The 13869-nt window shown below is 46.1% G+C and overlaps 1 protein-coding gene across 1 annotated transcript; it reads right to left on the reverse strand.

Moving 5' to 3' along the window:
- Positions 1-508: 508 nt before the first annotated feature.
- Positions 509-13448, reverse strand: LOC123402361 (restin homolog). Its single transcript, XM_045096282.1, has 8 exons — positions 13138-13448; positions 12833-13024; positions 9646-12717; positions 2671-3514; positions 1926-2581; positions 1468-1612; positions 1305-1383; positions 509-845 (listed from the first exon to the last, which is right to left on the reverse strand). The coding sequence occupies exons 1-8, from the start codon at positions 13279-13281 to the stop codon at positions 743-745; spliced, it is 5235 nt and encodes a 1744-aa protein (XP_044952217.1). The 5' UTR covers positions 13282-13448; the 3' UTR covers positions 509-742.
- Between the last annotated feature and the right edge of the window lie 421 nt (positions 13449-13869).

Genomic DNA, 13869 nt, shown 5'->3' on the forward strand with positions numbered 1-13869 from the left:
TAATTAGTGCTCTTGTATTATTTATATATGCTAGTACTCTCTTGTATTATTTATATACGCATGCATAGTATGGATGCTATTTTTCAGCTCATCTCACAACCAATCAATAATCATCTAGGTTTCAAAGAATTTTCAAGCACCTCTTCTAAACCATGAAGGAGGGAAGTAGTATCTCTAATGATCCTGTGACGAGACCTTAACTATATACTCCCTCTAGTTCATACTATTAGGTGTCGCTGATGTAACCCAGCGAAACTTAATATGAAACAGAGGAAGTACATAATTTTGTACCACAAATGCAGGATAGGTCATGATACACTTTCATATTGTTTGAAAAGTAAGCCTTGCCATCTCATAATTGACAAATTTCCAGCCAAGCAGAACACCCTCACTGAACAACGATAACAAGAAATAAGCTCGAGTCTTGTAAGCCTTTCCTTTTGATCGGTAAAACTTGACAGTATAGCCAGTTGGACATCTTGCTTCCCAAAGGAAACACACAGAAAACTCTCGTCCAAACATTCACTTCTCCAGCGTAACAAAGAATGGTATTTTGATCTTCTGCACATATTACATCCTGCTCGCGGAATTCAGCACAAGTACAAATTTGAATAGGGAGCAGGAGATGAAAAGAATGACATTTCTATAGTATATAAAAGCGAAGAAGAGAGAAAAGGTAAAACTATGGATCCGCGCTATTGTACAGTTATGCTATGAGGGGGTTGGTTATTGACAAGCAGTGTCACAAGATGCTGCCTACCAACCATAGGTGCAGGAAGAGCCAATACGCCAAGACTCCTAGCCTTGCTCGCGGCCGGTTCATCAGAATTTGGCTCCCTGAGACCCTGCAGAAAGGTACACGGCAGATCGACTAAAAACCAGCATGTAGTATGCACTACTAAACTTCCACACATCAATTATAGCCGTCAGTGAAAAAAAAAAATCAATCAACAAGGACAATGTATGTATATTGAACTCCTCTCTTAGAAATAAATCTGAGCTGGCACACATACTGAACTCAACAATTAAGGGACTTATCTAGTGCATCTAATAGCCAGGGCCTGCATGCAATTACGCAAGTCATTTTGGTTCATGAGACGTCCAAGTAGAACTCCGGATTCAAGATTGACACAGATATTTATACTCTACTATAAATTAAAAGGAAACAGACGGAAAAGAGAGAAGTTCAAATTCAGAAAGATATGCCTTTTAGTCCCCCCCCCCCCCAACCACCACCACACGCACACACGCACAATGACAGTTGAGTTTGAATACCATTACTTGTTGATTTCAAAATAGCTTACCAGATGCCATCAACTCTGTCAGCAATGTGCTTTCCTTGTGCCGGAATCAAGCCAGATGTATGCAATGACTTAATACGCCCTTCAATACAGCAAATATAACATTGTTATAACACCTGTATTAATTGAAACTTCAAAATTACTATAAAACAATAGCCTATGTTACCTTTGTCATCCGAATCATGGGCAGCAATTAGTCGTTCAGACTCTGAGCCGATATTAAGAACAAGATGGTCGGATGACCCCTTCCGCATTACTCTAGCATGTGCAGCAGTAGGGACAGATGAAAGCGATGTCTTCCCCATTGGCCCCTACAAAGAACAATAAAACAGTGAATTATTACAACCCAGGATATATGCAACTTTTATACACCTATAAAGTGTCAAGGTATGTGCTGGTATGTGAAATCTAGCTACTGCGCAGTGAACTGTTACAACTACTAACATGGGAAATACCAAGAAAACCGCAAGCATAAGACCAATGGCCAGGCAAATCATGATGAAAGAACAGTGATACCGCTATTATATAATAAAAGAAACATAGGGAACGACATTAACATATCTTAGAAGATCACGTAGACAAGTAACAAAGCAATGAAGGAACCATAAGACAAAGAGGGCTTACCAAATCTTCAATCTCGGATATGTCTGAACCAATTGCTGAGGAAGATGCGTCAAATGCTCTGTCTTTACTAACCTCTGGCTGCACAAGCTGAGAATGATACAAGTCCTCAAGCATCTTAACTTTTGCTGATAACTCATCAACTGTCTTTTCCCTCGCCTGCAACTTCGATCCCAGTTCCTGTTTTACAGACTTGGCATTCCCAGATTCCATAGTTGAAGCGATTATTAGTTTTTCCAGCTTTGGTAAGAGTGTTTGTGTGCTTGCAGGTTTGTTATCTTCCAGCGCATCTTTTCCAGCAAGATATCCAAACCGCTGAATCATTCGCTCCATACTGACTGTAACCTCAAGCAGTTCACTGCTTTTTGATTCCAACTCCCTACGATTTGAATCAGTGTTTCTGCAAACCTCCTTGAGCTGTTCAATTTCACGAGCATGAGATTCAAGAGTTAACTGTAAATCTTCATTTTCATATCTTAAGTTCTCTGCCTCGCGTTGGAATGCATCAAATTCATCAATAACAAAGAAGAGTTTGCCCATGGGACTAGAGAACATAGCCACTTCACTCTGCAAATGCGGCTCGCCTGATGGTATACTTAGTTTATTTACTTTTTCAACAAGTGCTTCCAGTTGATCCTTTGAAATTGCATCAGTTATACCTGTTAAGAAAAGAAAAATAATAAGCAAGTTTGGAAAAAAAAAAAGTTGACCATATGAATGTCTACTTAATAGTTTCATGGGAAATTACCTCTGTCTACTGTAGTTTGAGAGTGTTCAAGTGACAGCAACTCTAACTCTCTTGCCTTCAACACATCCTCTCTTTCCTGGTATTCCTGAATCCTTATTTCCATTCCATTGCGCTCATCATATAAAGTTCTGAGATCTTCCTCCAGTTTGCATACTCTTTCCACATAGAGCTGGTGGTCATTTGAAGCAGTTTCAGCAGCTGACTCGGCTTGTTTCAGTCTCATTTTCAACTCATCTAACAAAGTTATCACTAACCCCTTAATATCAGATAACCTATGAGACTCCGACTTCAGTTTGTTCACGGAAGATACTAAAGTGTCCACCACCTTTATACAATCACCAGGCTCCTCGTCCTTCAAAACAGACAAAGTTTGTCCTACTTTTGATGGAACGCTGGAGCTGCCTGTTGCCAAGTCTATTGCGTAACCTAAATCAAGCACGCCATCAAAAATAATTTGCATCTGTTCAGTGCAATAAATACATTTTGATGACATTGCACTGAGCTCTTTTTGCAGCGAAAGCAATTCATCTTCTTGAGCTCTGTTCTGAGCGTCCTTGTTCTCCAGTTCAATCTTCAAGGAGTCATGCTGTTCTAAAGTACGAGAAAAGTTGCTGCTTGCTAATTGCAAAGCACGGAGCAGCAATATAATATTGTCACTCATGTAACCTGATAGATCTTCAAAAAATCCAGAGAGATATCCAGCTTGCTTGCTGCATTGTTCAACAATAGTATTCAAGGATGAATCACCATCAATATTCTCTTTTCTACTTCTTCTGTCAAGCATTCTTTCGGTAACAAAGCTATTGTAGTCCGAAAGAGAGAAAAGCTTGCCAAACTCTGAATCCTGCTTATGTGTATATTAAAAAATCAGGTTATGTTTAAATATGGTGAAATCAAATAAGCACAATTGTTCTACTTGAGAAAAGGAATCCCAAAGCCAAGCAAGGCAAAAACTTGAAAAAGAGGTGAATGCAGAGGGAGGGAGGGAGCGAGAGAGAGAGAGAGACTAGGGGTGTAGAGATTGTATGACATATCCACTTCTTTAATGGTGTGGAGAATTGTGGGTCATCGTCCAAAGTAACATAAGAAACTGAAGTAGGCAACGTCTAACTTACCGCATAGGACATAAAGCTAGAACAACTCCTAACATGACAAGACACGACACGTCAACAGCTCAAAACGTGAAGTCATCCAACCATCTAGTCCAGCAGTTACATACATGGAAACTACATTACGAACGGGACAGTTCCAACAAAACAAAAGCTGCATTATTAAGACACCCTGGGACCTTGGTTCCTTTTTCCTTCTTCTAATATGAAAAGGCAGAACTACTGCCATTGCCCTCAAAAAAGCTGCATTATGAATAAATGACAAGGGAAGCATTCAACTAAGTCCAGTAACACAGTAACTACATTATTGTTGGAAATAGTGCCCTGAGAGAACAAGTTAGCAGATTTGATAAGTACTCCCTCCGTCCGAAATTACTTGTCACAAAAGTGGATAATAATGGATGTGTTAGAGTTATAATACAAGTCATGTACCCTTTTGTATTTATCCCAATATATAAGGGGTTTTCCTGCATATAGTCCATCACCTGTACATGTATATATATATCGGCCTATGGCCTCATGGGAATATAAGTTGCTTATTCCTAACATGGTATTAGAGCATTAGGTCTTTTTCGCACGCGCAACTCGTGCTTCGATCCAATCTCGTCTCCCTGCATACACCGCCTGCCTCGATCTTGGCGTCCAGCTCCCGCTTGGTTCGGTCGCCCCTGCCTCGATCTCATCTGGACGCCGCAGCTTCTTGTCCCGGCGCCCAGCTCCCTCCCTGTCCCGCCAAGTCAGGTTGTCCCGATCTGAAATCCATCAGGACTCGCACCAGGCTGCCAGCCGCCGCTGATTCCATCAGGCTGTCCAGGCGCTGCTGCTCCAAGATCTGGAATCCATCAGGACTCGCACCAGGCTGCCAGCCGTCGCTGATTCCATCAGGCTGTCCAGGCGCTGCTGCTCCAATCCCGATCTGGATTCCAGGCACTGCTGATCCAATCCCGATCCGGATTAGAGCCCGTCACCACCAGCTCCCGATCCGGATTAGAGCCAGGCTCTACTACAAAACTACTGCCTGCTAGCTCTCGTCACCACCAGATCCCGATCTCGTCGCCCCCCGCTGCTGAATTCGTCGGATTTCACCGGATTCTCCTGTCCTCGACGTGATCTCAAAAAAAAAAAAAAAAAAAAAAAAAAAAAAAAAAAAAAAATGTCTGCTGCATCCGGCTACGTTGCTGTTCCTCGTTGTCCGGTGATCTTTGATGGCACTAACTACACCGAGTTCATTGGCTTCATGCGCATTCACATGCGTGGCATCCGCCTATGGGGTTTTCTTTCCGGCGAGGTCTGCTGTCCGCCATGTCCGGTTCCTCCCGAGCCTCCCACTCCGCCGATCCCACCGGCTCTTCCTGCGGATGCTTCTCAAGCCGCAAAGGATGCGACTCAGCTTGCTGATGAGGCCGCTGTGAGTGCTTATGATGAGAAGGTCTTGGCTTATGAGGCGGCTCTTCAGGTGTATCGTGATGCTCTGTCCGTTTACACCCAGTGGCTTGATGATGATGCTCGTGCTGCCGCTGTTCTCACTGCTAGTGTTCTGCCTCAGTTTGCTTCTGAGTTTCTGGGTCTTCCTACTGTATTTGAGATGTGGACCCGCCTTCGTCAGCGCTATGAGCCCTCTGGTGATGCCTTATACCTCTCTGTGGTCCGTCAGGAGCATGCTCTTCATCAGGGTGACTCTACTGTTGATGACTTCTATGCACAGAGTTCTGCTATCTGGCGCCAGCTTGATTCTCTCCGCAGTGCTGGTTGTCGTACTTGCCCCTGTTGCCAGGCTGTTCAGGCCGACTTGGAGTTTCATCGCGTCTACGAGTTCCTGTCTCGGCTCCGTAAGGAGTTTGAGCCCCGGCGTGCTCAGTTGTTTGCTCGTGGCCGTATTTCTCTCATGGAGGCGCTTTCTGAGATTCGTGCTGAGGAGACTCGCTTACGTGGTGCTGGTTTGCTGGAGGTTCCCTCGGTGCTCGCTGCTCGGACTTTTTCTACGCCACCTGCTGCATCGACCCCTTCTCGCTCGAGTGCTCCGCCGCTCCTGCCCACTCCTTCTGGCGGCTCAGGTTGCCCCCGTCCACATTGTAACTACTGCAACAATGATGGTCACATTGAGCCCCACTGCTACACGAAGAAGAAACACTTGCGCAAGGCGCGGTCATCATCTACAGCGACTTCGTCACCTACCTCGACAGCTTCAGCCATCGCTTTCACTGAGCAGGATATTCTGAGACTTAAGCGTCTGCTCGCTGCTTCAGGTTCTTCCTCAACGGGTACTGCTGGTTCTGTGACTGAGGCTTCCCGCACTGAGCAACCACCTTCTACACAGTCAGGTACATCCCCATGGGTTCTGGACTCTGGAGCTTCCTTTCATATGACTTCTAATTCTTCCACTCTGTCCTCTCTTCGTTCGCTTGATTCTCCTGTTCATGTCCTCACTGCTGATGGTACTCCCCTTCCTGTCGTTAGTAGAGGCACTCTTACCACTCCTTCTTATTCTGTTCCCGATGTTGCTCATGTTCCTCGACTTACCATGAATTTGTTTTCCGCTGGTCAACTTGCTGATTCTGGTTGTCGTGTCATCCTTGATCTTGACTCTTGTTCTGTCCAGGACCGTCGCACGCACACTCTGGTTGGGGCTGGTCCTCGCCGCCGTGATTCTGAGGGTCTTTGGGAGTTGGACTGGCTTCATGTTCCTTCCGCCGGCCATTCTATCGCCAGTTCTTCCGCTTTGGTCGCCTCGGCTACTGGTTCTTTTCAGCAGTGGCATCATCGACTTGGTCATCTGTGTGGTTCTCGTTTGTCGTCGTTAGTTCGTCGAGGTCTTCTGGGGTCTGTCTCAGGAGATGCCTCCTTAGAGTGTCAGGGTTGTCGTCTTGGCAAGCAGATTCAGTTACCATATCCACATAGTGAGTCAGTGTCTAAGCGTCCTTTTGATTTAGTCCATTCCGATGTATGGGGTCCGGCTCCCTTCGCTTCGAAAGGGGGTCATAAATACTATATTATTTTCATCGATGACTTCTCTCGTTACACATGGCTTTATTTCATGACTTCTCGTAGTGAGGTGTTGTCCATTTATAAGCGTTTTGCTGCCATGGTTCATACTCAGTTCTCTTCTCCCATTCGTGTGTTTCGTGCTGACTCCGCTGGCGAGTATATCTCTACGATGTTGCGTGGTGTTCTTGCTGAGCAAGGGACTCTCTCTCAATTCTCTTGTCCTGGTGCTCATGCTCAGAATGGCGTGGCTGAGCGCAAGCATCGTCATCTTCTTGAGACGGCTCGTGCATTGATGATTGCTGCCTTTCTCCCGCCTCATTTTTGGGCTGAGGCTGTCTCCACCTCCACCTATCTCATCAATTTCCAGCCTTCCGCTGCTCTACAGGGTGGTGTTCCCTTCGAGCGTCTTTTTGATCGGTCTCCCGATTATTCGACGCTTCGCTTGTTTGGTTGTGTTTGCTATGTTCTTCTTGCCCCCCGCGAACGCACCAAACTGACCGCTCAGTCTGTCGAGTGTGTCTTCTTAGGCTATAGTGATGAGCATAAGGGCTATCGTTGTTGGGATCCTATCGGTCGTCGGATACGTATCTCTCGGGATGTGACTTTTGATGAGTCTCGTCCCTTCTACCCACGCCCATCTTCCTCGACTTTTTCAGTGGAGGATATCTCTTTTCTCACTTTTCCTGACACGCCTATCACACTCGTCGAGCCTTTGCCTACTCATTCCGCTCCCTCTGCTTCTCCACCTCCAGTCGATTTGTCGCCACCATCTTCCACGATCTCCTCGTCTAGCATGTCACCGGATTCTACACCTTCATCTCCGGTGACTTCTTCGTCGCCACTCTCCGATTCTACTTTAGCGATTCCTCCTTCCATTGTTCCATCTTTTACTCAGTGTTACACTCGTCGTTCACGTTCTGTGGATGCCTCTCTGGATGTGCCGTCATCCTCGTCTCAGCCTACTTATGGCTTGCGTTCTCGTCCTCGTCCGCCTGTTGATCGCTTAGGATTTTCCACCGCTGGAGCTGCTGTTCTTGAGCCGACTACTTATCATCAGGCTGTTGTTCAACCTGAATGGCAGTTTGCGATGGCTGAGGAGATTGCTGCTCTTGAACGCACAGGTACGTGGGATCTTGTTTCCCTTCCTCCTGGAGTCCGTCCCATCACTTGTAAGTGGGTCTACAAGGTAAAGACTCGCTCCGATGGTTCTCTTGAGCGTCACAAAGCTCGTCTTGTGGCTCGTGGTTTTCAGCAGGAGCATGGTCGTGATTATGACGAGACTTTTGCTCCTGTGGCTCATATGACCACTGTTCGTACACTTCTTGCCGTGGCCTCTACACGCCACTGGTCTATCTCTCAGCTTGATGTTAAGAATGCTTTTCTTAATGGTGAGCTGCGTGAGGAGGTGTACATGCAGCCTCCACCTGGGTATTCTGTTCCTGATGGCATGGTATGCCGTCTTCGTCGCTCTCTCTATGGCCTTAAGCAAGCCCCCCGAGCCTGGTTTGAGCGTTTTGCCTCTGTGGTGACTGCCGCTGGTTTTTCACCCAGTGTTCATGATCCAGCATTGTTTATTCACCTTTCTCCTCGTGGTCGGACTCTTCTTCTTCTTTATGTTGATGACATGGTCATCACTGGGGATGACCCTGAGTATATTGCCTTTGTCAAGGCTCGTCTTAGTGAGCAGTTCCTTATGTCTGATCTTGGACCTCTTCGCTACTTTCTTGGGATTGAAGTCTCTTCTACCTCTGATGGCTTTTTTATATCCCAGGAAAAGTATATCCAGGATCTTCTTGCTCGTGCTGCTCTTACTGATGAGCGCATTGTTGAGACTCCTATGGAGCTCAATGTTCACCTCTCTGCTACTGATGGTGATCCCCTGCCTGACCCGACGCGCTATCGTCATCTTGTTGGCAGTCTTGTTTATCTAGCTGTCACTCGTCCGGATATTTCTTATCCGGTTCATATTCTGAGTCAGTTTGTCTCTACTCCCACATCGGTTCACTATAGTCATCTCCTCCGTGTTCTCCGATATCTTCGGGGCACAATCTCTCATCGTTTATTCTTTCCTCGCTCCAGTTCCTTACAGCTTCAGGCCTATTCGGATGCTACGTGGGCTAGTGATCCTTCAGATCGCCGTTCACTTTCTGCTTACTGTGTTTTTCTTGGTGGTTCTCTCATTGCCTGGAAGACGAAGAAACAGATTGCAGTTTCCCGTTCGAGTGCAGAGGCTGAGTTGCGAGCGATGGCTCTTTTGACGGCAGAGGTGACTTGGTTACGGTGGTTACTTCAGGATTTTGGTGTTTCTGTCACTACACCGACTCTGCTCTTATCTGACAGTACAGGTGCTATTAGCATTGCGCGCGATCCTGTGAAGCATGAGCTCACCAAGCATATTGGTGTTGATGCTTTCTATGTGCGCGCTGCTGTGCAGGATCAGGTTGTTGCTCTTCAGTATGTGCCTTCCGAATTACAGTTAGCGGATTTCCTGACTAAGGCCCAGACTAGAGCACAACATGGCTTTTATCTCTCCAAACTCAGTGTTGTTCATCCACCATGAGTTTGAGGGGGGGGTGTTAGAGTTATAATACAAGTCATGTACCCTTTTGTATTTATCCCAATATATAAGGGGTTTTCCTGCATATAGTCCATCACCTGTACATGTATATATATATCGGCCTATGGCCTCATGGGAATATAAGTTGCTTATTCCTAACAGGATGTATCTAGAAATAAAATACATTTAGATACATCTATTATTATTCATTTCTGTGACAAGTAATTCCGGACAGAGGTAGTAGTAAACATACTGCAACACACGGAACAAAGAAATCAAAGAAATACTTTTTATAAATATCATGTAACCATAAAAACACTTTACCTCCATAATTGGATCAATCTGGAACCCCATTGCAGCGAGGTGTTCATGCATACCCTTCACTATAAGGCTCATATCTCTCAAGCTGCTGACCTTTTTTCCAAATTCTTCAGCCATCAATGATACCATACTATCATCCATTACAAGTGTGCTAAGTTTCTCAAGGTAACCATGATGTTCGGTTGAATGACTTTGTAAGTTTACATGACTTTTATCCAACTCTTCCAAACATTTGGCTAGTTTAGCATTAAGAGCACTAGTTTCCATTTCATGTTTGGCTCCAGCTTCATTCTTTTCAGCACTAAGACTAGCAACATCTGTTCTAGCCTGTGATAATGCATCTTGCAGTGAGTTAATAGTTGCATTGGCATCTTCTAGTTTGTTGGCATTATGAGCCAGTTCTTCTTTTGTTTTCTCCAAATCCTCCTCTACAGCAGCAGTACGCAATTGTATTTGGTATTTCTCTTCAGAAGTAGAAGAAACATATTCCTTTAATTTACTCAACTCATCTTCTAATATCTTTATAGAAGAATAGGAATCAGAAAGCCTGCCAGCCTGCAAAGTAACTTGCTCATGTGCTCTCTGTAGCTCATTCTCCAGATGATTCTTAGCAGCTTGTGATTCCATTATGAATTGGGCGATCTGGCTTACTTTTTTCACAGGGTCCTCAGAGGGGTGATCGACAGGAATAGCCATGCTTGATACTGAATCAACTAGAATGTCCAAGGAAACTTTAGCTTCTTCGAACATGTTATCTACTTTACCCTTTTCCTCACTAAGGGAAATAATGTCCAACTGCAGCTTATCAAAATGTGTAACCTGAGAAGATAGACTCTCGACTTGTTCTCTGAGATCAGTATTTGCAGATTCCCTTGACACTATCTCATATTTCAGATTCTCCATTTCTGTGTTCCTTGCTTTCAGATCTCGTTTTAGCTTATCTGATATAGAGTTATTCTCATCCAGAGCTTGTTTTAGATTCTCTGTTTCAGAGTTATACTCATCCAGAGCATGTCTGAGCTCTTCTAGCTCAGAGTTCTTTTCATCCAAAGCATGTTTCAGCTTCTCTATCTCAGAGCTATTCCTATCCAAAGCATGTTTTACATTCTCTGTTTCAGAGATCTTTTCATCAATAGCATGTTTTAGCTTCTCTATCTCAGAGTTCTTCTCATCGAGGACTCGCTTGAGTCCTTCACGCTCTTGTACCAAACCTTTCCCCTTTTTCACAGCCATTGACAGCTTCTCTCTAAGCAACGATGATTTTTCCTCCACCTTTTCAAACTCTTTCTGTAACGAGTCCTTTCCATTTTTCAAAACATAAACCGCCTCTGTCATTTTTTGTAGTTCACCTGATAGTCTCATTCTCTCAGATCTATCAGTCATGTCTTCTTCAAGAATTAATTTACAAAGTGTTAATTCCTGATGTAGGGTATACACTAGTGCTTGTAACTTCTCTACACTTTCACACACAACAGGAGAGGATTTTGCTCTTCGCTGGATGCTGCTTAGGCACTGCTCCACCAATTTGGTAGTCTCCAGGGGCTCATTGTCCTCCCATTTGACATCAGAACCCTCTGCAAATGCCTTTACAAGCTCAGTATTCTGCGATGAGATAACAGATAATTTATCAACAGCAGCATTGTATAGGGACATTAATTCAGATTGTTCATTTGCAAGTATGTCCTTTTCCTGCTTCTCTTCCAATAGAACTATGGTTAAACGGTCAATTTCCTCATGCATTGAGACCAGTTTTGATTCATGTGCAGACAGCCTATGAAGAGCTTCAGAAGACTCATTCCGCATCCGCACCGCATCATCTTTGGCCTGGCCCAGTGAGTTGACTAGCCAAGTGATTTGTGAATCAAGTTCACCAGTTAAGACTGAGTGTGGAAAGTCAACCGAGCCTAGAATATCTTTAACTTTCCTGTGCTCCAAGAAGACCATGTCAGCAATTTTCTTTTGTTCAACCAACCATTCCAATCTGTCAATCATCTCCAAGGAAAGCAGATCCTCTGGAAATGTTGCCTCTGACATAACCTCTCCGATGCGTTGAAGAACCCCATCACTTATTGTAAGTGCGGTGTTTGCGTCATTTAATTGCTCAATGCTTGCCTTAGCAGCTTCCCATGCGTTGTATGTTTCTCTAAGCTCGTCCAAACATTTCTCATGTTCCACTGACTTTTCATCTAGCAACATCTTAAGCTCCTCAATCCTGCCCTCAGATTCTTGCAAGGAATCAGACCTCTGTTGCAATTCCACCATGCACCTCTCCAGCTCACCTGTTTTTTCAGCCAGTGTCTGCTTTAAGGAATCACGATGCTGCACCAACGACTTGCCCTTTGTGACAGCCATGGTGAGCTTCTCTTTAGTAGCTGATAATTTATGCTCCATCTGCTCAATTTCTGCCTTTGTTTTGCCTGCTTCAGCAATTGCTACCTCTCGAGCAGCTTTCGTTTTCTCAAGCTCTTCGGTAAGGATTTTGTTTTCTTCCATGGAAGTTTTCAACTTTTGTATGAAATTTGCTTCGTTTCTCTTGCTACTGACCAATTCCTCTGAAACATTACCGAAAAGAGTGGCGTGATCGCATTGACCCGTGGCCACAAAACCAGGCTTAACCTCTGCCAACACTTGCTCGAGTTGTTCAATGCCCAATAAAGCTTGCCTGTACCGCTCTGTTAGCAACGAAGTCTTCCTTTCAACAGCAGATATCCCGTCTTGATCAGCACCCTCAAAACTGAGGGCATCTTTCCCAACCACGGCATCGAGCGATGCAACCATTCGCCCAATTGTTAGTTCTGAAACTTGCCTCCACGAACCAAGGTATGCATCCACAACCTCTTTTGACACTTGAACCTCAGCAGCCCTGGCACGTAAGCTGTCAACCTCCTCCTCCCTGGAACGCACCATTGAATTCAGTTCAAGCACAAGTCTGGAGCAATCATCCAGCATCAAGTGCAGTGGTGCCCTCTCATCAGGATCATCTGCATGCAACGAACTTGACACTTCCCGCCCCACCAGCTCCTGTAGCATTCTCCGTAGCGTCGCTGCCTCCCGTGCACACACATCTCTCTCTTCCTGAACCAAGCCCAGTTCGCGTCATCTTATAGGCAGAGAATGGAGCTGGCAGGTCGCAATTCACGTGCAAAATAACACGAACTGAACTAGTGTGAAAAGCAAAAGGAAGCAATACCTTGTACTTGCGGCACTCGGCAGCGGCGCTAGACTCGTCCGGGAAGTCGATGACTGCGATGGATTCATCGAGCGAGCGAGCGGTTGCGAGGTCGTCAGGGGCATCCTCGAAGGTCTCGCCGCTGGTGGCATCGTCGGCGGGCATGCTGACGAAGATACCGGCGTCTGGGTCTGCCCCGGGGCTCCGCGCATCCTACACGGTGCAGAGGCAGGAGGTTCCGTAAGCCGTTCCGTTTGTTCGTGTGGACCCGGGTGTCAAAATGGAGGTGGCAGAGCGGTTGGAACTGGCTGCGGTGGTGATGATACCTGCGAGGGGAGCTCGACGAGGACGCCGTCGCTGCTGCCGCCCTCGTCGGAGTGTGCCCGGACGCGCGGCGGGGAGCGTCGGCGGGCGGAGGACGAGGAGGAAGAGGACTTGGGGGAGGAATCGGAGTCGGAGTGGTCGGCCATGGCGGCACCAGATCTGGGCCGGATCGGGCTGGTGGATCCGATCAAACCATCGCCGAGGAGGAGGGAGAAGGAATTGGGGGAGACGATGGCGCGTGGGCCCGATCGGGGGGTGCGCGGAGCAGAGCTGCGAAGGTTGCGGAAGGCCCCGAGCTGACAAGTGGGGTTCACGTGGCAGTGCGAGTAGGGCGGTGATTTGTCACATCCGGTGCCTCTTGGAGTAGGTAGGACCACGACGGCCCACCTGTCGGTCAAGGCTTCCGTGCGACGTTGGGGCACTTTGTTGATTCGTGAACACTCGTTGACCACTGTATGACGTTTCGGTAGGACACAAAACAGATAGCCACAGGGAGTCACCCGAGAGACCAGGCCGCGGTCAGCATAGCCGATAGTTAAGAGAAAAAAAACTCGAGAGGGGAGGGGCAGGTTTCTGTATTTTTATTTTTCTATTTTACGGTTAAAAACTTGTATTGTAGTATTACTCATGGTTCTTCTTAAAGTCCTCCTTGTAAGATCAATGACTTCTGGAGGGCCCCGCCCAACCAGACTATGGTTCACTAAGTGCGTGTTTGGTTTCTCTGCTCGCATCTG

This window comes from Hordeum vulgare, chromosome 6H (genome assembly GCF_904849725.1).
Source record: "Hordeum vulgare subsp. vulgare chromosome 6H, MorexV3_pseudomolecules_assembly, whole genome shotgun sequence".
Lineage (NCBI taxonomy): Eukaryota > Viridiplantae > Streptophyta > Magnoliopsida > Poales > Poaceae > Hordeum > Hordeum vulgare.